This window comes from Pocillopora damicornis, chromosome 13 (genome assembly GCF_964200805.1).
Source record: "Pocillopora damicornis chromosome 13, jaPocDami1.2, whole genome shotgun sequence".
In the NCBI taxonomy this organism is placed as follows: Eukaryota; Metazoa; Cnidaria; class Anthozoa; order Scleractinia; family Pocilloporidae; genus Pocillopora; species Pocillopora damicornis.
The window spans coordinates 16110826-16138031 of NC_142682.1; the positions used below are offsets into that span (position 1 = coordinate 16110826).

General features: G+C 38.7%; 2 protein-coding genes across 4 annotated transcripts; one reads left to right on the top strand and one right to left on the bottom strand.

Annotated features, from left to right (window-relative positions):
- Positions 1–28: 28 nt before the first annotated feature.
- LOC113684793 (vacuolar protein-sorting-associated protein 36) lies at positions 29–9013 on the top strand. The gene is made up of 15 exons (XM_027202197.2): positions 29–235; positions 323–391; positions 968–1038; positions 1329–1443; positions 1864–1956; positions 2440–2526; positions 3015–3047; positions 3567–3644; positions 4253–4308; positions 4751–4829; positions 5113–5178; positions 5638–5702; positions 6381–6465; positions 7281–7357; positions 8469–9013. Exons 1-15 carry the CDS (start codon positions 131–133, stop codon positions 8563–8565), a joined length of 1176 nt encoding a protein of 391 aa, XP_027057998.2. The 5' UTR covers positions 29–130; the 3' UTR covers positions 8566–9013.
- On the bottom strand, positions 8946–27178 carry LOC113684792 (uncharacterized). Of its 3 annotated transcripts, none has more exons than XM_027202195.2 (19): positions 27040–27178; positions 26605–26667; positions 25459–25707; positions 24587–24739; positions 24279–24428; positions 23788–23961; positions 22790–22836; positions 22545–22653; positions 21489–21599; positions 21108–21223; positions 20342–20445; positions 19622–19717; positions 14910–15325; positions 13436–14140; positions 12707–13000; positions 11295–12068; positions 10413–10461; positions 10017–10213; positions 8946–9501 (listed from the first exon to the last, which is right to left on the bottom strand). In XM_027202195.2, the coding sequence occupies exons 2-19, from the start codon at positions 26644–26646 to the stop codon at positions 9247–9249; spliced, it is 4041 nt and encodes a 1346-aa protein (XP_027057996.2). In that variant the 5' UTR covers positions 26647–26667; positions 27040–27178; the 3' UTR covers positions 8946–9246. The 3 variants fall into 3 exon arrangements, with proteins under 3 accessions (XP_027057996.2, XP_027057995.2, XP_089047068.1); XM_027202194.2 differs by lacking the exon at positions 26605–26667 and adding an exon at positions 26725–26856 and having other exon boundaries at positions 27040–27165; XM_089190942.1 differs by having other exon boundaries at positions 26605–26856; positions 27040–27146.
- Between the last annotated feature and the right edge of the window lie 28 nt (positions 27179–27206).

Here is a 27206-nt window from a genome sequence, read left to right on the forward strand (position 1 = left end):
AACAGATACACTAATGATAAGCGTTACCGCTGGAAATCATTGTGCTGGCGGCAAAACATGGCGGAGCCTAAGTGTGAGAATAGGCAATCTTGAATCGTTGGGAAATTGCGAGAGAATTTCTGGGTAGATTATGGATAGGTTTAGCTGGACATCTTCATCCAGTACGTGTGTCTTTCCAGGCGAGTCAGGAGTTCACCAGCAGTCTGGTATCAGAATATACGACGGAGACAAAAAGGTAGAAATGAATGAACAATAAACTACAAATCATTTCTTGCTGAAACATCAATCTTAACTACCTTTCTTTGGTTTCATTTTTGAGCAGACAACGTTTGAGAATGGTTCTCTTAAGCTAACAACACACAGAATAGTATGGGATGACATAGATCAACAGGTAAGGTGCAATTGTTGTAAACTTGAAAATCTTCAGAGGCCTAGGAGCACAGGGTGAACTTAAAAATCTCTAGAGGAACGCGTACAAGGTGCGCACTCTCGACGCTTTTAGGTTCAGTTTCTAAAACCCTTTTCAGTTCTCCTTTACTGTTATTAAAAATTGCCCTTTATATCAACTTCTTATCATTCATAGCTACAGGAAATAGCTAAAAACAAGAAATACAAAAGGCATGATTTTCTTTTGGTGAAAAATCTTCTTTCCCACTGCTGTGATCTTTGTTCCACTGCCAGACCTGGTATCTCATTTGGGTTGAGAGTCTAGTTGATTGTGTTCCCTGTCCTGTGAGATTTTCTCTGGGCTCTCAGGTTTTTCTGAGTGTGACAAGTAAATCCATTTGGATTTGACCTGGTATCAAGGCTAAATGTCATCTAATTATTTAGAGTTTACTCAATTGTGACTATCCCTCATCCAGTGTTTGAATTTTAACAAATTTAATTGTATAATTACCTTAGGCTTATTCCCCATGCCTAGGAAAGTTTGTTTTATTTTGTTGTTGTTATTGTTTATTTTGCTCAGGACAGAGCCATAGCAGTGCCACTTTCTCTTGTAAGCAAAGTAGAAGAACAATCTTCTGGCTTCATGAGCAGGTTTGTGATCAATTTTTTTTAGGCTTAATGAACTTAAAATTATAAAACATTTTCTCCTTGGTCTTAGGAAAATAGTGCTAAATTAGCAGAGTTCAGTGGCAGATCCATAAAATCCTGAAAATAGGACCAAAGATATTATGGTTACAGTACATGGTCCCCCAGATTGAAATAAAATCTTCAAATTTATTTATTTTGCACATAGAGTTGAGTTAAAATTATATTATTTAAATATAACTTTTATCAATTATGTGAATATCTATTTGTTGTATTTCATTTTTTTTCTTAAACAGTGCTAAAGTGGCTGTAAGTCTTCACCCTCCTCCAGCTAACAAGGAACCTGGACCATGTGTCTCCAGTCCATATGGTTGTGTCAAGTTTTCTTTTAAGCAAGGAGGCCACTCAGAGGTAGAATACTCAAGATGGTAACTTTAAGACACAGTTGAAGGAATCACCTTTTAGAAACTTTTCTCTGTATAAATTAACCCCTATTTTAAAGTTTTCTGTGGCAATTGACATCTCATTTATGAAAAACTCTTCATAAATTATTTTATATGAAATATAAGATTTTTTCAATCATGAATCTCTTTAATCAATGTAACCTTAATGATTAGGCAGAAAGATTCCCATTGGGGAGTCCTAATGAAGATATTGTATTGTATGGTACTCACTGAAAATAATTTTTTGATTAACACAATTGATTGGATAAGTGAATAAAGAATTAGGGGACTTTTAGAGGTTTAAGGAACCAGAGCAAAATTTATTTTCCCTTGTAATGCTTTTCTAAGTGGTTGACTCTCTTTTGTGTATCTGTTTCATTCCATTTAGTTCTTTGCTCGTTTGATGGAACAAGTTAATAAGAGGTCATGGATGCAGCAAAGTGCACAGCAATCATCTAGTAGTACAGCAGTAAAAGGACTGGTAAATAGAGATACAACAGTACAGTACAGCTCAGATATACGTTAACCAAATAATTCATACAAAATGAGCCAAAAATTGAATGCAAGTGCAAAAGAAAAAGAAATGTGCATCAAAATTTCACATAAGCATGATACATCTATCTATACATGAGGTAGGCCTTTTGTTTTTCTATTGTTGATTGTGTATTGTTTTAAAGAATAGGCTATAATCTGATAGCACTAAAATACTAAACAGCTACCAATGACAAGTGAACTTGTTACTTTCAAGCACTGTTCAAACTGACCTTCCTGATATGCTGTTACATACTCTGAATTTATAAATGAGTTATCAATTTTGAACAGAACTCTTCTATTAAAATAGCTATTTCTTGCTTTGTAAAAAAACCCGTCGGTTGCAACAGCTTGGGAATGTGTAGGAAGATCACTGGGGTTTAAACTTTGTTCGGTGTTCAAGACCACTTATCTGCTTCTCTCCCTCTTCCAGAATCGTCCCAGAGGAGTTGGAGGAATTGTGGGCATTGAAAGAAAACTAGAAGAGAAATCCAAAGAGACTGATAACTATATTCAAAAGGTAAGTATAATTAATAAAGGGTTGTTCTGAAAGGGACTTCCGCACTCAAGATTTTCTCCTGACATTTTCTGTTATTCCAATGTGAAACACAAGGAGAAGGAGATGTTGCATCAAAATTCACCAAGGCTTTATTCTGTGTACTCCTTTTACTGAAGTACTAGTGCAATATGTTTTAAAACCAAGCTAGCTTGAACTTGCTAAGGGACAGAAAAAGGGGCAAAAAATGCTTGTCAATGAGGGTTTGATGAAGCTTTGTGTTAACTGAGTTTGGGTGAACAAGATTCTATTTTGTTGATGTATAACTTATGTCATGTTCTTCTAAGGTGGATTGTGGATGAATCAAATTGAAGTTAGGATATTTTTAATTAATGTAATATGTTCTTTATTTTACCTCAGATGGTGAAAAAAATATGATCTAATATTTTTCCACTGACACGTTTTGTGCCAGTTATTCAATGCGTCTCTTTTTCTTTTGAACATTACTTTAGGCTTTTAAAGACTTGGATGCATTAATGGAGAAGGTATACTTATTGATTTTCATACAATATTCTAAACAATGCCAAACAAAGTGTGCAGTAACACTTCACTTGTAGGTTGTACTTAAAGACTTAGATTGTCCAAATGTCATGGGTTATAAGCTCTTGCTGTTGCTGTAATTATGTGAGTGACTTGGATAACCCTTTCATTCCTAAGATCTGAATATCAATTCTCTGTTCTGTATTTCTTACATTCTTCATAATTTTAGGTCTGAGGATTTAGTGTTAAATCACAGCATATCCCTCACTTGATATTTTTTGTTGTTCTCAAGGCGTTTCTGCTTGAAAATATATTGATAACTAAGCATAAAATTACTTTTGGTCATCCCTGGCAGTGAAACAGATAACAAAGAACTACGACTGTTGATGTTTAGTTTTGTTTTCTAAGAGGGGACACCTGCAATTCTATTTGCAACAAGTTATGGTTGATGTTAGGGGGATCTGATTGGGTTGTTTTATGAAATAATTATCATGAAATTTATGTTTGTGCTGGATTTTTAACAGGCCAAGGAAATGGTTGCCATTGCTGATAAAGTAGCGTCCAAATTAGAAGAGAAAAAGGGTGCAATCACTGAAGATGAGGTAATTAACTACTTAAATCCCTGTCATTTGTTATTCTCCTTATTGTCTGCTAAACAATTCTTATGATTTTAGTTCTGAGAATTTAGTATTGGACCAACTGATAATCCCCTAATTGATATTTTTCTTTATTCTCATCACTTGTCTCCTTGATATTGTGTTGATATTATAACAAGAAATTCTTTCGTGGTCATGCATGGGAGTTAAAGGTTAAAGTGGTTTCTGTAAAGGTGAAACTCAACAAGTTAGCTTCATCTTGTCAAGACTTAGGTCTGTACTGGTCTTATCTGCACTAATCTGGAAAAAGTAAAATGACTAAAATGATTAATAATCTGTTCACTTTGAAACAAGCTTTTGCTGCATTAGCCTCCTTCGCTGCCAGACTTTTGGGTAAATTCGGTGATAGAGAAGACTATTAGTGAAATGGAAGTATCCAACACTCTGGCCTCAAACTTGCAAATAATTCTTTGTTTGTATATATTACACAGTTCATTTTTCATTTCAGTGACTAGTTTTTACTGGGAGTAGAATGAATTGATTGTAAGTTCACTCTACTCCCAGATTGTAAGATTGTTACTTTTTGATGAAGTTTTTTATTTTGTTTATTTCAGACAGTTACATTCAAGTCTTACCTCCTCAGCATGGGAATAGCCAATCCAGTAACAAAGTAATTTTATGTTATTCATCAGTTAAAGTGCTTTTCGATTTAGTGCTGTAAAACCCAACCCAAAGTTATCAAATAAATACCTCTAAGAGCCAATGAGAACTCAAAGAAAAACCGACCAAACTGCTAAAAGTGTGGGAAAACGGGGGTGACCTAGGCGTGGATTGCTTTAGTTTTGCATGTGATTGGTCGAGAGAGAGGCGTGAGTTTTCTGGACCAATCACAGCAATCAAGGATTACTTCCTACTCTCCATTGAAAATTGCCTATGAATCATTATTACATCTAATTTAATTGAATCGTCACACTAGTTAAGTAGATGAGAGGGTCTTTTTTTAAAAATAATTACAGCACAGTTTCACAGACTGAGCACAGCAAAAAATACACTGGCAATTCTCTTACTTGGCGTTTAATTAAAAAATATTCATTCTCTTAATGTCTTTTAAGGGAGACACATGGTTCAGGTGCAAGTTATCATAAAGAACTCGCTAAAGAACTGGGAACATTCTTACAAAAAATCATTACGGTAAGATGTGTACTGCAACCTTTCATTTCCTGGTGCTTTAGACTTGATTGCAACTATTCAAGCCTCTTCTTGGGGAAGATTAAATAATGATAGTGGTATTTGCGATCTTGGTAGTGAAAGTTTTATCAAACTTTTAACGTACTCATTAACTTGGTGGATACATGAAGTCTTTACATGCGTTTGACCCAGGTGCAAATTCTGTCATTGATTCGGAAGATGGAACCAAAAATAGATCACACTTCATTTGAAATGTTTATTATTATTATTATTATTATCATTTAAGGACGAAGGAGGCATGATGACGCTGACCGATGTATACTGCAGATTCAACAGAGCAAGAGGAATGGAGGTTTGTGTTGGTTTGTGTGGTTCGTTTTGCGTAAACTGCATCATAACAGGAGCTGTTGACAGAAGTAATTTTTTAGGCCATGCGTAACCACTTTAAGGTTGAAGAAGACTACAAAAGGTTTGCTTTGTAAGATAGAAACATATAAACCAGAGAGGTACAAGGATGGCGAAGGATGAAGAGGGTTAAAATGAATAATAACTCTGAACGAGTATTTCTTTCATTTAAATATATTTTTCATATATAACACCTATTCATGATCGAGTTCGGTCAGGGTAGGGAAAGAAATGAATGCCTTCATGGCGATCGGTAAAACCCACAAAAAACTAAACATTTTGAACAAGGAATACAATACTAGTTAAATCTGAACTTCAGGGCAGAAGGTGAAGCTTTTATTTTTCTGGTCACGATGTTTTTGAAGTGTATTTAGTCATTGTTTTAGTTGTGATATTCTTTCGTCAGCTTGTTTCCCCCGAAGACTTAATAAATGCAGCCAACATGTTTTCCGCTGTGAATATTCCACTGAGGTGAGCTGTGCTGTCATCTCATTTTAATCCGGTGATTTACTGTTGCGAAGAAAATTTATATGTTACCCACTTGAAGGAGTTTAAGTGTTTATAGATACGTGTTTATATCGTCAGAAGAAGCGCAAGCTTTTATTCCTGCCTGTTTTCATAAGATTTGACTTTCGTCCTATTTTAAACGAATCACTCTGTATGAATTCCATATAGTCACAGTCATTGATTCAACAGTTCACGGGTTTATTACGAATCAACATAATGACCAGCTCCCTGGTAGCTTGTTAGCTCAGATGGTAGAGCACTGCACCGGTATCGCAGAGGTCATGCATGGCTTCTTCTTAAGTAGTGTTCATTACTGCGAAGATCGCTTCCATATTCAATATTACGCTATTGTTCGTGTGACGAGGATTTTCTCATTCATCCGACGGACTAAGCCGGAAAAGAGTGAGCGCATGATTACAGCCATGACAAGGGTTTCTCTATGTTTACTTTCTCTCAGGTGGACATCCATGAAAACAGTTTAACAAACTTTTGTTAAGTTTCTAATTTTCTACGTTATAACCTTTGTTCCCTTTTAGAGCCGTGTAAGTAGTTGTGTGGGAAACTTGAGCGATCACAGTGGTTATGGGAACAGAAAATATATTTATACCTTTTTAAGTGCTAACGTGTGGACGTGTCTTTCAGATTAAGATCTTTTGACAGCGGTGTGTTGGTTATTCAAGTTTTGTCCCACAATGACGAGGAAGTCATTCGGACAACCAGACAAATGGTAAGCATAGACGTGTAGCCACTGTTGGGGTGGAGAGGAATGAGCGGCGAGGGGCGGGGCACTCCATGCTTTAGGCTGCGTCCGAAATTGCTTGTCACCAATCAGGGTATCAATTTTTTTTCCAATTTTGTCTTAGTATGCAACAGGTGGCTCAGTGATATCGATTTGCCACATTCCATGGCATTTTTTTGAAAGGAACGCGGTAACGAAATGAAAATAGTTTTTCTCACCTCAAGCTCCCAACTGAGTGACTAGCATCTAATCTCTCCTCACAGTATCACCAGAAAATTATACTTTTAAGTCACGAGTATAAAGGAAGTGATCTCCAACGAAAGAAGCTCTTGATTAGTAAACAACTTGTTATTACTATCGGGTATGTTCAGAGAACATTATGGAGAATATACATACTGATGTTAATGTACAAACATTTTAAGCTGGGTATTTAGGTCTCGATGTCAGACCCCTAACCGAATCTTTTAGGACCGGTTATTGAAACGAGATCCAACCCAAATCGCGGTTCTACGCAAGCAGTGGGCCCCGGTGATTCTCTAGAAGAGAGTTGATTTCATTTAAATAATTGTCCTTCCGCTATAAAGTTTCGGCCTTTTGACACTGTCCACAAAAAATTGATTCGTAGTTAAAAGTTTCGGCTAAATTGAAGATGGCTTAGAACGTGGTTTTGTTAAACAACAGCTAAACTTTGTTTAAATAACCGGGCCTTACAGTTTTCTCTAGATGAACAATGAGTGATCTTTACATCAGGACAATATTTTGACTGCTCTGTTGGATCGTCTTTTTCTCTTTGCATGTAATAGCTCGATGAAAAGAGCTCCTTGACAGCCGAAGAACTCGCACACTTGGCAAAAGTATCCGTAATGTTGGCCAGAGAAAGGTAGAGTTAGTCACACTTGTGTTGTAGTTTGCCATGTCTTTGAGCGTCTGAAGTCAGTTCATAGGGAAGACGCGCGAATCTGAATATTTCAATAAAAGTTTGAATAACGCTGGATTATCTAATCCTAATTCTCTCGATTCCCTGACTCGAATCCTCGCTAACGCGGACATCGCGTTAACTTAAACCAAAATCGATTTCCCCTGGATTTCCATCGAAGGGTAACTTTAATCTTACCCCCATAACTTACTCTTTTTAACAAAGACATTCGATGTTGCGGTTCCTCCGTTTAGTAATAGATCACAGTTGACGTAAAATTGTGGTAAGAACCAAAAACTTGCACACGAGGCGCAGCCGAGTGTGTTACTGAGGTTCTAATCACATTTGAAGTCTTTTGTGAACTATAACAGTAACTGAACAGAACCAAAGCAACATCATGTTACCTTGATTCCGTGAATCTAGTAGTTTTATATGATAAACAAAAATCAAGATGTTGTTCATGTTATACCATCCATACGTATGTCCTTCAAAAGATTCTAAACAAGGACCAGTCAAAATGTGTGTAGGATTCATCTTATTACATAAACGACACCAAAATAAATAGAATAAGAGGGATAGTAAGTTTTGAGCTCGGTAAGAAATAGAGAAAGATGTTTTTTCGACTTGTCACGAGCGTAGGACAAAGAAAAAATTTTGGGTCGCCCTGAGGGCTCCGATGCTCTACCACTGAGCCACAGAGACTACACACAGAGACTCTCTCTTTCTATTTAAAAACAGGACGCTTTCGACATTGCTGATCTTAGCAGTATAAAGGACACGTGTCTTCGTAATAGACTTCGCTCACTGTATAGTCTCTGTGGCTCAGTGGTAGCGCAGCGGAGGGTGAAGTCCGAAGGTCTGAGATTCGTTTCCTTATGGCGACTCAGAATTTTTTCTTTGTCCCACGCTCGTGACAAGACTGAAAAAAACATCTTTCTCTACACCAAAATAAAGGGCACACTGTGTAGGTGTATAGATACGCTAACTCAGTCAAACCTCCTTCAATCTCCTCAGGAGGTTCGAGTATTTGGGAAGTTGATTGTGATTAACTCATAGGTTGCTTTTATTGTTGTAGGCTCTTAGTAACAGAACAAGCTGGCAAAGCATGCCGGGATGACAGCGTAGAGGGTCTTCGGTTCTACCCTAATTTCCTTGTAGAGAGAACAGATTGAAAAATGTTGTTAAAAAGTGAAACAATTAAATTAAGCGGAATCTCGAGAGCTTCGTCTCTAATTTCTCTGTAGAGAGATCAGACTGAAAACTGTTGTTGAAAACCTGAAACAATGAAACTTATTGAAATCTCAAGAGCTTTGTGTCTGGTCAACTGTTGTGACCAGTAGGAAAATAAGCGCCATACCAAATCACTTGTTCCTGTTAGTCTGCATATAATGGTTCAGAGAGGTTAAGATATAAAGTCGGACACATTCAAGTTGACGGAGGAATAATGGCAAAATAAAAATAGCCTCAATAAATTTATTTTGCAACTGATCTCGCCATGAACAAGGTAGCTTTCTGACAAGTTACAGACAGGTCGTCGTAAAACACGCGCAGATCATTAAAACAGCGTATTTTATTAAACATAGGAACTGTACAGAAGTCTTGAATAAAAATGAAAAAGTATGATTTGTTGTTCTGATTCGTCCTTTACTTTGTGCCGTTCTGGTCTTTTATTTAATACAAGGTTCCTTTTTGATTTTATCAGAATCAATAATTTTTATATTTTGTCGCCTGTTCCACGCACTATGCTTGCCGGGCAAGCGAAATGGCGCGGTGAGCGAACAAAAAAAAAAAAAAAAAAACGAGAAGGGGACTATCGAGAGCGACATCTGTTCTCAGAGCCCCGCCAATTCAATTCAACGTTCGACGTGGCCTTTAACTTTTTGAAAAAGTTCCTGTAACTTGTCCTCAGGAAAACTGTCGGAAGGAAGTTGAGACATGTCGATGTAAAGCAACTTGGCAAAAATCAAAGCCAGTTGGCCGGGAGGCGGCCAATCGATGAACTCAAACAGCACTGGGATGATAGGCTTTCGTAGAGTATCAGCCAGAGTGACTTCTCTTTGGCACATTTCGGACATGCAGTAACGCTTTGTAACACAACATATCACGACCTGAACGGAAACAAACAAAAAGTGCAGTTACTATCAGAGATATGTATCGCAGGATTAGATTTTTGACACCCCCATGTTTTTTAACTTTACCCAGGAGAAACCTCGTCAAAGTGCTTGCTAGATTTCCCACCCTTCAGGGTCTAAAAATGACATTGAGTACACCAGTGCATGGCTACTAAAATTACTTTCCCGGTACATGTAAAATTCAGAGATCGAGACTGGAACTAGGACTGGGAGCTGACTCTTCCTGGATGGGACGCTTAGTCTAACGTAGGTAGCGCGCCCCCTCCTTCCCGACACCAGAATTTCATCAGATTCCCCAGACAGTCTGTTGTTACCAATTTCTACTTCTGGGTGGAAAGGGTTGCGTGTCTCAAAGATCTAGCCGAGCTCGGACCCGGATCTCTTCACTTGGAGTCCTGCGCGCCAACCATCAGGCCGCTTCTCCCGTTCCTAGGGGCGGGTAGTGAAGCAAACGGTCATAAATTCTCGTAACTTGGATTTTCAAGAGTCACCTTTGACGCTCTGATTCCTGCGTCTATCTCGGCATACAAGGCGTCTCCTCCACCCATCTGACCGATATCCATCCAGCAATCGAACCCAGCCTCCTCCAGCTTGTTCCTCAATACTTTCACAGTGTCCTGGAGACCCCACTGATATGAGATAAACACTGCAGGGCGGATCGCGATCTCTGAAGGGCTATCAATGTCGTCTACAATAAGGAAAAATAAATTCACACTGCGTGAACTCCTCCGTAAAATAAGAGTGTATATTCCAGCAGTGGATTTTTTTAAGATTAAATGCTGACGGATTTTACGAAAGGAACTGCATTAACTGTTTGCAGTTTCTTTCAGCCTACTAGTGCGTGTGAAATCATGTAGTGATGAAAATAACAGTTTCGGAATGATTACCTTCGAAAGTTTTAATTCGAGGTGCATCTGGAGGACTCACCTCGTCACTCTGAAACAAAAGAAGCTTAATTAAATTATCATAGATTGAAAATATTCTAATAACAAGTTGTGAAGTGAAAACACAACAAAATGCAATTTCATTTTGACAACACGGTTTTTTTGCCACAATCATTGGTTTTCAAACTTTTCAACCAGTCAGAGAGCAAATGAATATGCGTGTAATGAGAAGACCAGCAAGCGATTCACTTACTAAAAGTAACAGTCCTGAACTGAGAAATTTAGAGCAGAAACGGGATTGCACCCTTTCAAATACTTTACAGTTTGAAACTGCTAAAACCAGAGCAAAGTGTTCCACGGCATTCTATTGGAGAGGTAAAGGTGAGGTCAGGAATCAAACCACAGCCCAGGTTGGTTTAAGCAACATGAAACGACTGGGAATGTTGCTACTCTTCCTTGGACAGAATACCAGCCCATCGCAGATTATCCTCAGCACTTGCCCAGGTTTCCGACAGTCTGCTCATATCATTTATATTCAAGGTTGATCAAAAGGCGGAACAGTTGTTCAAAAGGACGGATAACGCTATCCGACGGATAAAACGTTGTCCATCGGATAAGTGTTAACAAAACGTACAGTGCTATGACCGGATACAAGATGATTCAGCGTACAGCGTTATCCCTCCCTCTCCCTCAAACAGCTGGGGCCTGCTTGGAAAGAGGCAGAGCAAAAATGAGTCTTGCCCTTGCACACAACAAAATGACGCAGCCAGACCGATCGATCCCACAAGAGACGTCAAGGAAATAAAAAAAATATCTCAAAGAAGGACGGTGTAGTTTCATCGATGTGAAATTTTCAAGTTAAGAAGTTTAAAAGTCTTAAATTACCTTTTTGACATAACCACACCATTTCTCTGAACCAGGAATCTCCAGTCGTGAACGGGCACCGAACGTCTTCGTGCAAATTAATTTTCCGTCGTTTGAAATCGGAATGAAGTGAATACAGGCGCTTTCGGTACATGACTTGGTCTTGTGTTTTGAGCAGGCTTTGTTGCAACATGAAGAACAAGCTACGGAGAATTCATAACGCATGTTACGAAGACATGCAAAGTCACTTGATAGACTACTCAGAATCGAATCCAGGTGCTCGCGGACCAAACCGGCTTGGCCACCACCTTCGTCATTCGAGTTCTTTGTCTGGAGAATCACTTTCACAAACGACTGTTTGCCAATAAGAAATAAATCATCCTCGCCCAGAATAAACCTAGCAAGGTTTTGAAATAGGTTTGGTTCGTCTGTGCAGCCCAACTCGGGACAAACCGAGATGAACCGAGAAACGAGCTGCGGAAACAAACCGTGTGGGAGAAAGCCATCAGGAAAGTTGATGTACAGAGGACAAATTTGGCTCTCTGTCGTGTCCAGTTCTGTCTCTGGACACGAACAGAGCTGTGCCGGGACAAAATACTTCACAGCCGGCGAATCTTCTCCAGCTTCACTTTTAGGCGTGAACCTTGCAATCAGACCATACATTTCCATCATGGAGAGAATGTCGCTCTGTGATTGGCCATCGCACAGGAATTCGGCAAACACGTGATCGACTAAGCGCATACTCAGAAGGCCAGTTTCTTCAAGTTCGTTCCATGCTGCTGCATGACGCGGATTCTTGAATTAAAAAGACATTCGATCAGTGATTTTGCAAAATAATCTTTAAGTCTGACCCCTCTCAAGATGTCCGAAATTTAGATTTACTTTTGAAAGACAGAGGTATAAAGGGAACTGTAAATGCAAATCAAAACACGCAAAAGTTAACATAAAAGTTAAATTATTTTAGAGGGAAAGAAATGTTCCTTTCCTCAAGTACTTCAGCAGTATTTCAAGTTCATTTGGCTGAGATTTCATTCGGGCCTTGTAGTTATAATCCCCACAATGATAAATTTTAGAGAATTTAAGAAGAATGTTTGAAACATTTTGCCTAAGAATTGCTGGTAAGAGGTTTTTAAAATTATGGCAATTTAACAACACCAGATTTAAAGGGCCCGAGATCGAACCATCTCTCGACGCTCGAAAGTGGTTCTGGGCTCGAAGAATTTCTTTCTTTTTTCCCTCAACTTCTTCCCAGCTCCCTTTCCCTTCCCACCCTTCGGACGCTAGCGAGTTTCTCCCTCTCATTTGTTCCACGAGGTTCGATGAGAGACCCTGGGCACGAGCTTGCTGCTTCTCCTGCACGAGGTGTCTAAAAGAAAAGGTTTCACTGTATCGAAGAATAATATGGAATCCTTACGGAAAGGTCAACAATATACCTGTTCATCAAAAGGTCGAATGGTGATGAGCTTCCTAAACAAATGAATCAGCCATTGTGTTTGAAGGACCACAGTGTCACCATGCCAGATGATAATACCCAGGTCGTGATAAAAATCTAACATGGCTACCATCTCCGCCTCGTCCTCGATGAAGCATGTCTTACTCACGATGAAGTAGAGCTGAGAAACCTTCAGGTAGAAAATTTTCTGTTGCACCAGCGCTTCAACGACCCTCTCGAAGTTAAACCAACGTACGGGGACATCTTCTCCCATGTATGGCTCTAAGCGTAAGACCTACAAACAATTTGAATCAATCAATAACCCCATTAAAAATAGTTCTGTGTCGTGTGGTTCGTATTATTTTCTTGGTTTCACATTTTTCAAACCAGTTTCATCTCTAGAGCAATATTAAATTTCGTAAAAAAAAACAAATAACGAAATTATTCATCAATACGATTTGTCTATGAAATCATCACAAGAGCTTTTCGAGACGATTGTTACTAGTCCCTTAGGAGATTTCGCAACACTTTCCTAGGAACTTGTGATTATCAGAACTCAAGAAAACCAGAAAGACTGGTGGCTGGCGCAGTGAACCAGTCATATGGGGGTTTTCCATAAATATCAGCCAATAATAACAGAATATCATACTTCACGATGAACTCAATAGGCTAGTTTCGCAAGAAGGTTTTTCTGTGCTTCGAAGATGTTCAAGTTGATCATTGCACTTACCTCTCTTATCTCCTGTCGGACCTTCTGGACACCTTCGTCTTCTCCAGACCGCGTATTATCCACTCGGTAAAACGGTCTGCGAACGTGCTGCTCGTAGGTCTTCCCAGAGAGGCTCTTCTTTATTTGAGTCTCCATGCATTTAGGGTCCTCGAACGGGTTGTCAGCGTGAGTACCTACTATGATTACCGGGGGTCTCAAATACGGCTGTTCCTCTTCCTGGTCCTTCTCTTTAGCCCTAACCTCTGCACTAAGGTTGTGTACAGAAACGAGCCACGATAGCATGCTGTCCAAGTTGGTTTCCTCTGCGCTGGAATGTGGAATAAAATCGTGCACGCCCTGACGAACACAGGGCTCCATATTGGCGCTCAGTTTCTTGCTCAAGTTGTACACCAGCACGTAAACAGCCCGTGGGGAGAGAAACACAGGGTGCGAGGCGTAATACAGATGTTGCCCCGCGAAGTCCCAAATTGTGACAACTGTTTCTCTGTCGCTTTCCTGTTGATCATGGCCTGCTTGACTGTCTAAGTATTTAGCGACTAAAGATTGAACATTTTCAGGCACGGTTCGCGAACTGTCAACCTCGATGTGAAATCGCTCTGCATCTTGCAATAACTCAGCTAAGTTGGTGTCGGCTGCAGACGAATGATCCGTGGAAGTGGCTGTGGGGATGTCCTGTGCCGGAAAACTTGTTGCTGGTACTGCGACCTTTACAAAAAGTGATAATCATGACACCAGCAGACTAAAATAGGACTAGTATTTTCTTATCTCAACCCTTTATATCCTTCCACCGGAGTGCCTTGGCTTTATACTGCTCTCTGTGCATTTCCTTAGTTGCTAAGAAGGAGAAGTTGTTTAACAAGCAAGAGCTTCGTTAAATGGTGATCATTTCCTTTATTCTCATGACCTTAATGTTTGAGTCAAGGTAGATATTGTCAGAAATAAATTAGATGCTAATCCCTTTTAGGAATCAAAGGGATAACAGAAAACTGCTATTCAGCACATGCCAAAAAAATATTCTCTAAACTACGCGTGTTATTTTTTCGTCCTCCTGCTTGACAACCAAATAATAACAATCACGTCTGACACTGGACATATCTTATTGAACAGCAATCGAGCCACTGAAATACGTAAATATCTGTGTCTATAAACAAAAGGACAGGTCAAGATCGTATTCTCGCACAAAACATTATTCACAAAGCAGTCCAAATCAACGAAACATAACCCATCGAATAGCAAACATAAAAACTGCTTTACGGTCTCTCAGAAGTTCCGGTACTTACTAGTCCCGTTCAATAGCTTTTTGTTTGCTACTTTTACATTCAGGATCGAGAGGCTATACATTAGTTTTGAAATTCATACTATAAAAATGAGCCGGGACCTCGCAGTGCAATTCTTTAGGTGTCGATCTTAGGCTTGTACAGTGCGTCAAAGAGCTCAGTTTTTCAATGTTTTCCTTACAGTCGACCCACCATACCTGGTTACTCTGTGGCGCTGATACCCCCTGTGTGACATCAGTTTGCACAGGGTCAACTTCCGAGGAGTTGACCTCTGGCTTCTTTTCCTCGTCCCCTGAGCGCAACTCGCCAACGACAAGTCTTGCAATATCATCCGCAAACTCACACGTAAATTTCTCGTTTTTTACGAGCTGCCAGTTCATTACGCGGTCAACGTCCAATTCGAAACGAGACGGGTCTACTTCAATTCCTTCAGTACTTTGTTCGCCGGGATCAAACTTCAAACCTAGAAGCGACTTCTTCAAACTTGTCTTTCCGGCTCTGTTCTGGCCAATCAGCATGACGCGCCCACGATACACCCGGACCTTACCCTTTTTAAGAGCTCGCTGAAAAGCATGCTCCGCCTCGATTCCGCGAGCTTGGATCTCGGGAGGAACTGGTGAATGGAATGAAAATAAATATTATGAACAGTAAACTTCGCGCGAATTTCTTTCTAAGAAATGTCGAGCGAGTTACTCCATTAAATTCTCTAAGTCAGCACCGTAGGAAATGTATAGAGAACAGTACGGAGAATATGTATGGGCGGCCGTCACCACCAAAAATACAAGGATGTCAAATAGATCAGCAAATACAAAGATGGTGTAAGGATCAGCTGCAGGATAGCATAGCTAATAAAGGAATGGCATGGCCAAATTATAGACAGTCTAGTTTTCCTTCGTGAAACAGAACACCCTAAACATGAATAGTTTAGCCAAATGAGAAACGGTCTAGTAGCCCATGTTGAGTTGGAACATGAGATTGTGAAATGGACTAGCTCAATTACGAATAGCTTAGCACTCATTTGCGATACAGTACTCAAACGGTGTAGCGTTGAGTTAAACGGCTCAGGGTATCGTCGAGTAGCACAGCGTACGCACAAACGGTGTAGCGTTGCGTCAAATGGCTCAGCTTAATGTAGAATGGTACAGCGTACACACATATGGTGTAGCGCTGCGGGAAATGGCTCAGCGTAATGTCGAATGGTACAGCGTACATAAAAACAGTGTAGCGTTGTGTGAAATGGCTCAGCGTAATGTCGAATGGTACAGCGTACATGCAAACAGTGTAGCGTTGCGTGAAATGGTTTAGCGTAATGTCGAATGGTACAGCGTACATACAAACAGAGTAGCGTTGCGTGAAGTGGCTTAGCATAATGTCGAATGGTACAGCGTACACACAAATGGTGTAGCGTTGCGTGAAATGGCTCAGCGTAATGTAGAATGGTACAGCGTAGACACAAATAGTGTAGCGTTCGGTCGAATAGCTTTGCAAACATCAGACGCTCTATCTGAACATTAAATTACTTAGTATTACTTGAAATATTTCGATGTTGTGGCGAATCGTCGTGGCGTGACGTGAAGGCTATGCCATTCCTTTATTAGCTATGCTATCCTGCAGCTGATCCTTAAGCCATCTTTGTATTTGCTGATCTATACGACATCCTTGTATTTTTGGTGGTGACGGCCGCCAAGGCATCTCGCCGAAACCACCAAAAATTCAAACCGCAAATGGAACAGCGATCTGCTGGGGTATGACGTCATCGAATGTGAAGACTGACACGAAATCATTACATGGCGTAGTATAGTCTTCACTTCGCTTTGCCGTAAAGCAGAGCCAATTTGGTACGTTTCTCCTCTTTTTTCACTACTGATATTGCACTTATTCGTTGTCGTTCATGAAAGCGTCAATTAAAATAGCAACGAGACTGAATTCTACCACGATTTGCCGGCCTCCCGGTTTACCACAGTTTGCACGCGTTGGTGGGCCTGAACATGTTTATAGTATTAAGTAGTGTTATGACGTGCATTAAATGTCAATTGTCGAGCTCTCTTTTCTTTCTCCGACTCACGCTTACTTTTCAATGAGAGTCCAACTTCAACGGCTCTTTGAACATTGGAGGAGTACGTGAGAAGTTAAATATTGTTTGTGCCCTGGACGCCATGGTAAGAAAACTGCTGTCCTTGATCTGTTTTGACATTTTTCGATCAAAGTGATATCGGAATGCTTTAATTGATGTGCCGGACGATAAGAGTAAGCTAAGAGAAGACATATTTATTATTTTAAAGAGGTGTACATTATATTGCTTTGTTTATTAATTTTTTCCTGGGTGCAGTGATAGTAAAAGTAAGTTCCATTTTTATTTTGTCGATCAAACGTAGATTACATGTCTGGACCGGAAACAGTTAAAGGGTTTTTTCGCGTTCCAAAATAGTTTTTGCCAGAGTAATATTTTTTCTGAGTTGGTTTTGCGCGCATACATACTTATCTTCCCTGTGCTCTTTCCCATTCCGTAGTCATCACGTATTAAGGAAGGCTAGTGCGGACACCGTAATGCACGTAGTTGTACGTAATTGTCCAACTCTAGGTCGAGTTTTACCGTTCGATCTGTTACAGTCGCAACTTGCTGAATAAAAACTATTGCATAATTCAGACAATTGACAGGACGTCTTGCTGTTTCGTCGTTTGTTTCGGTAGACGTATTTATTTACATTTTTATTTATTTTTACATTTCTGTACCTCAACTATTAATTTTTGTGATTATTATTACTATTATTATTATTATTATTATTATTATTATTATTTTTATTATTATTATTGCTACAGACTGAGTTCAGTACACACCAAATATATTGACTAGAGTTGCGTGACCATGGCGTCCAGGGCACACACAAAATCCAACTTCTCACGTACTCCTGCAATGTTCAAAGAACCGTTGAAGTTAAACTCCCTTTGAAAAGAAAGCGCAAGTCAGAAAAGAAAAGAAATGAGAGCTCGGCAATAGACATTTAATGCACATTTTAATAATAGTTGAGTTTAATAGTTAAATTAATAGTTGAGGTACAGAAATGTAAAGTTGGACAATTACGTACAACTACGTGCATTACGGTGCATTACTTTTACTATCACTGCACCCAGGAAAAAAATTAATAAACAAAGCAATATAATGTACACCTTTTTAAAATAATAAATATGTCTTCTCTTAGCTTACTCTTATCGTCCGGCACATCAATTAAAGCATTCCGATATCACTTTGATCGAAAAATGTCAAAACAGATCAAGGACAGCAGTTTTCTTACCATGGCGTCCAGGGCACACACAATATTTAACTTCTCACGTACTCCTCCAATGTTCAAAGAGCCGTTGAAGTTGGACTCTCATTGAAAAGTAAGCGTGAGTCGGAGAAAGAAAAGAGAGCTCGACAATTGACATTTAATGCACGTCATAACACTACTTAATACTATAAACATGTTCAGGCCCACCAACGCGTGCAAACTGTGGTAAACCGGGAGGCCGGCAAATCGTGGTAGAATTCAGTCTCGTTGCTATTTTAATTGACGCTTTCATGAACGACAACGAATAAGTGCAATATCAGTAGTGAAAAAAGAGGAGAAACGTACCAAATTGGCTCTGCTTTACGGCAAAGCGAAGTGAAGACTATACTACGCCATGTAATGATTTCGTGTCAGTCTTCACATTCGATGACGTCATACCCCAGCAGATCGCTGTTCCATTTGCGGTTTGTATTTTTGGTGGTTTCGGCGAGATGCCTTGGCGGCCGTCACCACCAAAAATACAAGGATGTCGTATAGATCAGCAAATACAAAGATGGCTTAAGGATCAGCTGCAGGATAGCATAGCTAATAAAGGAATGGCATGGCCTTCACGTCACGCCACGACGATTCGCCACAACATCGAAATATTTCAAGTAATACTAAGTAATTTAATGTTCAGATAGAGCGTCTGATGTTTTGCAAAGCTATTCGACCGAACGCTACACTATTTGTGTCTACGCTGTACCATTCTACATTACGCTGAGCCATTTCACACAACGCTACACCATTTGGGTGTACGCTGTGCCATTCGACATTATGCTAAGCCACTTCACGCAACGCTACACTGTTTGTATGTACGCTGTACCATTCGACATTACTCTAAGCCATTTCACGCAACGCTACACTGTTTGTATGTACGCTGTACCATTCGACATTACGCTGAGCCATTTCACACAACGCTACACTGTTTTTATGTACGCTGTACCATTCGACATTACGCTGAGCCATTTCCCGCAGCGCTACACCATATGTGTGTACGCTGTACCATTCTAAATTACGCTGAGCCATTTCCCGCAGCGCTACACCATATGTGTGTACGCTGTACCATTCTAAATTACGCTGAGCCATTTGACGCAACGCTACACCGTTTGTGCGTACGCTGTGCTACTCGACGTTACCCTGAGCCGTTTAACTCAACGCTACACCGTTTGAGTACTGTATCGCAAATGAGTGCTAAGCTATTCGTAATTAAGCTAGTCCATTTCACAATCTCATGATCCAACTCAACATGGGCTACTAGACCGTTTCTCATTTGGCTAAACTATTCATGTTTAGGGTGTTCTGTTTCACGAAGGAAAACTAGACTGTCTATAATTTGGCCATGCCATTCCTTTATTAGCTATGCTATCCTGCAGCTGATCCTTACACCATCTTTGTATTTGCTGATCTATTTGACATCCTTGTATTTTTGGTGGTGACGGCCGCCCATAAATATGAGCACTGTTATGAACTGTTGAGAACTCGTTGGTCGTACTGATTTGTACTCATTGCCAACCCGCCACCTCTCGTTGCCTCTGTATGAAATTCATATTAAGCAGAAGTTAGTAATATATTCAATACTATATATTTTTCGGACTCACCAGCTGAATCTTTGTCGGGTTTTGCTTCTGATGAGGTGTGAGTTGCCTCTTGTTCAACATTTTGTTTCAGTGTTTCCCAACTGCTATCTTCATGTCCTAAAAATATTATGCAATGAACACTCTTAGAGAGAAAGTATCAGCAACAAGAGAAGACCTTTCAATTTTTGTGGCGCGGAAAATTGACGAATTAGAAATGAAACTTTTATTTGTTGGAAACTATTGAATATTGGTTCGGGAAGAAAGTGTAAAAAAAAGGGACCCACGGTAATTTAAAATGAGTGACGAAAGTTTTCTGTTTGGTTTTTGTCGCTATGTGATTGGTCTAGAAAACTCGCACCACTCCCTTAACCAACCAAAAGCTACTTTTGTTATCATCCTTTGTTATGATTGACTCTTGTGATTATGTTGTGATCATTTTGGACTTGGTTGTAAGACACTCAACCAAAAATCTCTCCATAAACATAGAGGCAACAGGAATGGCTGCAGACGTAGAGATAAAAACGAATTTCGAGTTATTTTTTTTGACTGAGCTTACGCTGAAGTGCCATATAGAACTGTACGATGTAAACTACACACCAGGGTGACTGTCATACGACTGTTTTCTAGTTAAGCCCGCCCAACTCAATAAAAGCAATTATCTCAATTTACTATTGAAACTGTAAATCAAACAAAGCTACACAGTTATCTCTCAAAAAAAACTTCACCGAACTTTTAACTTACCGAGGAGTTCTTCCGCGTTTGAAGGATCAAGCAGACCCATTGAGCCATTCCTTTTTTCACAAAGCCATGCCTCATTGCTAGAGGAACTGGCCACTTTCTGTTCTCTACATAAAATAAAATTAACTTTCAAACTTTTGACCCCTTAGAGTAACTAACATCTAATAGCACGTGGGTGGAGCTTCTTATCATGAATTGTCACTACCGAGGTCTGAGTGATCTGCTGAAGCCTTCAGACCTTGGCAGTGATAATTCATAGTATCATGTGAAAACCCAATTCTATAATTGTCTCATTATTCATTTTTTAAACAATCTGCAAAAGAGGACACCTCTCTTTAAGTCTGTAAACGTTTGAGAACAGTACACGAACGAGGGGCTAGGAAACTAGGCAGACTTTGAATTCGAAATAATAACACATTATCGGCTGCAGACATTGGGCACACTTTGAACTTGAAATAATAACCCAATATCTGCTGCAGACATTGGGTTATCATGTCAACTTCACACGCCATTGTATATTGACTGTATACTCTCGACCAATCAGAGTCTTCATAGTAAGTCTAATTTACAATAACATTTCAAACATGGCAACTGCAAGATAGAATTGCTAAATTCCGAAATGTTATGGTAAAGAAAAATATTAATTAAATGAGTTTGAAAATAATTCCAACCACATTACATAAAACTATTTTTTCATGGGGTTAATGATTGACCAGATAAAAAATATTTTCCAGTCTTAAAGGAATAAGATGTGTTTTATAGTACTCACGGAAATTGAAATGCTTTTGAAATCAGCAGAATAACTTCCCCTTTTTTGCAACTGAGTTCAAGTGACACTTGACGATTACAATCTACTTTGACCAGTAGTTTGGGAAGAGAAAAAGTCTGTAAATTAAAAAAAAAAAAAAGAAAATTAGTTAATGAGTTGGATACCTTAGTGTTTAATGGACTATTTTCATCAATCATATTTTTGTGCAATATCATTTTACTGTTTTAACACATCCTAACACAACTATTCACCATCTCAATGTCCCTGGCCAGTGGTGGATATTTACCTCACTGCTTTGCAGCTTGGTAAATATCTATCAGTGACTACAAGCCACCTCTGCTTTGGTGTATAGTAGTTAATTATTATTTATAAAACACTCACTGAAAGAGTTTTTGCAACATCAGACATAAGAGGTCTGCTCTTTGGGTTTTTTGCATTGCATTGTTCAAATAAATTCTTCAGCACATCTGGTATGAGGGCATTATTTACAAGCTGTGAAAGAAACAGAAAATTGTTATCAGGATAACTAACTGTGTTTTGAAAAGCAAACAGTCATCTGATTAGTCTTTCCAAAACTTAAATTTACCACACTGATCATACTCTAAATTAAATGGTAACCTTATTGTGAGCAGGAAATAACTGTGGCAACAACAAAATGCTTGAATATTGGGTGATTTTCAATAGCTTAATTTGTGGCCTAAGTGGCTGTCTCAGATCCAAACTGTCCAATTTCACCCATCAGATTACATATAGGACAGTTAAGCTGCCAATAAAAATTATGGACTTTCAGACATCAGCCAATAAAACTCAACTACCTAGCTAATCAAAATAAAGAAAACTTCTAACATCAGGTTGAGAGGTCCACATTGAAAACATAGCAACATGTACAAAATTAACCAGCAAATGATTATTATTAAGTTTCAATAAGATGGATATGTGCTCTTGCATTAAATTTTTCAATCCTGAGTTTCTTGTATTTTGTCACTGACACAAATAGTTGGTAATCTTACTTTGTGACATACAATTCAGAGACATACAATTCATTCTCTGCCAATTTGAAATCACTTCCCTACTAACTCCCCAAATTGTGCTCCACTTAGTCCTATTACCATTTAATTTTCCCTAGTACAGTATATTAGGCACAGCTCCATGCTTTTGAAAAAAAGGTTATTTTAATTAGTATTTTGTACATGGGAACCAATTACTCAATTGCAACTGATAATGTTATTGACTGCTAAACTCAACTAGAATTTTGTCATTCTTAAGATTTTAAAGAACTTGCCACTTTACTCTTCAAAGGTCTTGTGATCAGGTTACAAATTAGGTGATGAATGACACAAACTGAAAGTCCTTTGCCGGACAAAACTCAGGCAGAATATCCTACCATGGGATTACTTCTTAAATCTCAGGGCTTACTTTAATTATAGTTGGTGATACCTTTTCCCTTGTCGAGGGTAATAAATCCTGATGGTGTGCCAGATTACGAAACAAATCTTTGGCAACTTGTGCAAACAAGCTTACTGCCTCCCCTTTCTTTGTAGAGGAACTGGCAGGAAATTAAAAAAGAACAGAAGATAGAATTTATTGGTAAGAACAATGTGTACAAAAACCCTAAAAGAGAACTCTGGAATTTTTTTTCCAACAATTCACACGAAAGGTATTAATATTATTATAATACTAACTCTTTCTTGTCTCTTCGAAAACATCCCCAGAGCCCTCCCAATTTGATCTGCAAATAAAAAAAAAAGTTTCATTATCTTGAGATGCCTTGAGTGAGTTGATTTGTGGCCTGCATTGAATCAATGCAAAGAGTGTTGAAACGCACAGTTCACATGAAACCATTTGCCAGTGTGCACCAGCATCAGTTTCACTCTGACAAAGGGCCAACACTTGAAACGTCAGCTTTGAACTCAATACAGTGGCCAATTTATGTTATCAACTCAGCTAATAACACTAATTAAAATTACCCTGTTATACTATCCCACTGACACACCACCAGATTCTTTAGAAACTTACCCCTGTTATGCACCAGCATCTGGTCTGCTTCATAATTACCATCATGATAACTGACTAAACCCTTTAACTCCCAGAAGTGATTTACATGCAACTTCACCCTATAATATCCATAAAACAACCAGCAAACAACTTATAGGAATACTCAAACTGATCAAGTAGAAGTTTTTGTCTCATCTAACACCAAATTCTCTCAACTAATTTAAAGCAAATGTGTAGCAGCTAAAAGGGAGAATTTATAATCAGACCTTGGGAGATAAGGTTGAAAACAACCCAAACCTTGAAAAAATGGGCTACGATGGACAAAAAAAAAGTTAGTGATAAAAAAGAGGGAAGATTGAAAATATGAAAGCAAAAGTTAAGGCCCCCCCCCCCCCCAACTGAAAAAAATAGCCAAAACACTATATAAGCCAGGGCAGAGAAAGAGGAATGAACTATGAATATTTTTGACCTCTATATATTTTTAACCATGGTTTCCCTTTCCCTTGTTATTTCTCGAACATCTCTATGCTTTTCCTCTCCTTATACCAGCTAAAGAGTGAAGGTGTAAGTCCATGAATAGTTCAAACAAACATTCATTATCAATAATCAGTTCAGAAAACCAACTATAACCAACTAGGTGTAACAACATGAGAGTAATTTTGAGTACATTTTCATCAACCTGTACCTTGCCAGGTGCGACCACAAATATAGATGAAGCCATTATTCGTGTATGAAATAGACCTGTGCTTTCAAGGTATTCCATGGCCGCCGCAATCTGGGAAATCATCTGCAGCAGACTGTACACTGACTGCCGTGGCATGGCTTCCACGATGTTCCCATACATGGCAAAATCCACCACCTAAAGTAAACATCGTTGATGTAAGTGCAGTACTGAATTACCAGTTCAAACAGGATTTCAATTCTAGCAAATTCTTGCAACTACAGCTGTAATTTATGAGGGAACATGCAACAGCTAGAGGGGAGAAGTAAAAATCACATATTGGAGTTAAAAAGTGTTTAAAAAAGAGTCTGTTGATACATGTACCTAATACAAAATAAAAACTGCTGGTTACAGAACCTAATTTTTTTCACCTTCAATTTTGGGCCTGTAAACAGTACAGGCCTGAGAGTTCATTTTAATACTATGCAGTGTTTATTTCTTTTATCTTCACTTACCAGAGCTATGGAGTTAGTGTACAGTCCAGGCAAAATCACTCCATAAAGATGAAGGACATTCTCATGATTCAGTGATGCTGATAATTCTGCCTCATGGAGAAAATGTTTCCTTTGGGACAGAGCTCGGTCATACCTTAAACAAACTCTAATCTGCAATTAAGAAATGAACACAATGAAGTCAAGTAATATTCATAACAATTCCAATTCAATAATTTTTTGAAATAATATTGTAATTGCCATGGGCAACTGGGTAAATTCAAATCTGCCCAAGTCATACCAATCAGAATATTATGCTGTATTTAATTAACCTTTTCTCCATTTGGTTTTGTCCAGATGGCTTCAAAAACAGATCCAGATACTGGTCCTGATGAAATCTTCTTCACAACATGAATTTCATCAACAGATATAAATGGTACTCCATGGGACTCCAATTGAGCTTTGTAGGGAAGTTTTCCATGTGTCTAAAAGGAAGGAAGATACCAACAGTTACACTTGACTTTTGTTTTCTTATAACCACAGCTATTCATTATCTGTACAACTCTGCTCATGTTTGAGCATAAATGCTGCAACCTGATTGGCTTTGCTAGTCTGTACCAGTTCTTTATTTGAGAGAGTACAAGTAAAGTGGGTAATCATGAAGAACTGCTCCCCTTTACCAACAGTGGGTCAACAACTTAGCAATAGGCCACTCAATTTTTATATGCAATTGATGATTGACAACTGATATACTCAATAGTCCATTTTACAGTGGAGTGCTTGGTTGCCAAGCCTTTGAACAGGATTGAGTGAATTTATGTTATAATAATCCTTTTCTTCCAAGAAAGCATGCATAGCTTCCACCATTCACCACATGCCAATGGTGGTTATTGTGTGTGTGTGCCCAGAGAACCATAATCCAGCCAGTTCATTATCTGAGTCACCTTATAGGGAAATACATTGTGCCAACCGTTGCAGAGCTGAAAAAAGCTCCAAATATCCTAACATTCAAGGTTTAAATATAATTTAATAAAACCATTATTAAAACTCACATCCAACATGTACTCAAGGAATCATTGTTAAATAACCCCATTGCAAAGTCTTTAGAAACTTAACTTATGTCATCATTATAACCTGTATGTGAGGTTTAGCTATTACATCATGGGCTCATCCTCCATTATAAACAAAAGAAACCCAAACCTACCAGCGCCAAATTAACAAAATCAGCTGTCCCTACTTGCTGTGGAAGTTGTTTCAGCTGGTCTTTAGCAAATTTAGGAAGAAGTCTAAATCTCTTAAGTGCTTCATCATCTAGTCCATTCAAATCAGCTATAGAACGGATTTTCAAGTCATAACACAACACATTGAAACTATCTCTGAGGTTGTGTTCAGCCAGAAGAAGATAAAGCTTGTCAAGTTCAGTTAAATTTTCCACTCGAAGACTCCTTGGGGCCTATACAAGAAGAACATCATAATTACTTTTAACAATATATACAGCAGAACCCTTCCATGTGACCACCCTGTTTACCCTTTCACTCCCTGCAGACAACAAAAAAGGAATGAATTTATCCTAACAATGTTACATAATTTCAAACAGAGAAGTGATGAGAAAGAATGTAATTATCAACTAGAAGATACTGTTTGATGTAACAAAATAGCCTTATTTGTGGATTGGACGCAAACACCTTAATCTAGCATCCAGTTTACAAAACATCGAGGAACTATGTCTCCTACCCATTCATAGGACCATCTCATCACCATTATTACTCCCTTTTGGAGCTGAAACTTGAGATTATTTAAAGCCTCAATAATTGAACCCTTCAACTCCCAAAAGTAATTGATACTTAACTTTGCCCTAAAATATGCACACATTATTCAGCAAATAGGTTATGAGAATACTCAAACTTATCTAATCTAGCACCTAATTCTTGTAACTCATTTACAAGGTAACGTGTAGCAGCTAGAAGGGCGAATCAACAATTAGACCTTGGGAGTTAAAAGGTTAAATGGCTTCCTATCAAGTTTAAAACTAGAAATATTGATTACTCTGGTTGATGGCTTGCAACATGGCCTTTTGAACACAAATTTTCTCAAATAATTTTAAAAAGTCAAGTTTTAACCCTTAAACTCCCTTGAGTGACTAAGACAGAACTTCTCATTACAATATCAATACAATATCAACCAGATAAGTAATGAGAAGAAAGAAAAATATAAATTTGGGGATAGTTAGTTGATCCAATGCTTAACTCTCTGAACTAACAACATAAGACTTGTATGGTTGACAGAAAGGAGAATTACAAATTTGATCTGGGAGTTAAAGGGTTAAATAAATAACTACCACAACACTTACATTTTTATCTGCCATTGGTAGTCTCTTAAGCTTTTTCATCATATTGAAAGAAACCAGAGACTCCTAAAAGAGATTTAGACAAAGAAGAGTGGGACGAAAGAAAAACTGTACATCACGTACCAGCAAGTGTGTCGAAACTTTGGGGGGTGTGGCATCAATAAACATAGCGCTCTAAATTGCTTTTTCCCACATGGGTAGACAAGACTTTTTCGATGATATTTGAAATATTGCATTCATATGTTGGCAATGAAACTAACAAAGAAAAAAGAAGCAGTATCAGTGATGATTTGAGTACGTTCTGAGGCTTGATTCATCGGTAATGGAGCAAATATGTATTATTTAAGGAAAAGTATGCACAATCGATCAGCGATAAAAATTCAAGTTTTCCCATTCAAACGGCATAGAAACGGAACTCTTGGTAAGATATATACTTACATGACACCAAAACTCGCATCTTACTGATTAGACAAAAACAAACCGCTTTCTATCAATTTACTGTGTATTGAGAATGTTTCGTGCACCGAGTGCACGCTGCAATATCCACAAGGCGTTCCAAGTCGTTCGTCTCCAATCCAAGCATCTTGGTCACATGTAAAAATCTG

Excerpts from the sequence above, each read along its gene's own strand:
- LOC113684793 (XM_027202197.2), top strand. The coding sequence starts at position 131 with ATGGATAGGTTTAGCTGGACATCTTCATCCAGTACGTGTGTCTTTCCA. Across the intron at positions 1,039-1,328 it reads TCTTCTGGCTTCATGAGCAG|TGCTAAAGTGGCTGTAAGTC; the intron begins GTTTGTGATCAA and ends TTTCTTAAACAG. Across the intron at positions 3,048-3,566 it reads TGGATGCATTAATGGAGAAG|GCCAAGGAAATGGTTGCCAT; the intron begins GTATACTTATTG and ends GATTTTTAACAG.
- LOC113684792 (XM_027202194.2), bottom strand. The coding sequence starts at position 26,769 with ATGTTTATTGATGCCACACCCCCCAAAGTTTCGACACACTTGCTG. Across the intron at positions 20,446-21,107 it reads TCAAAAGCATTTCAATTTCC|AGAACAGAAAGTGGCCAGTT; the intron begins GTGAGTACTATA and ends TATTTTATGTAG. Across the intron at positions 13,001-13,435 it reads TCCGACAGGAGATAAGAGAG|GTCTTACGCTTAGAGCCATA; the intron begins GTAAGTGCAATG and ends AATTGTTTGTAG.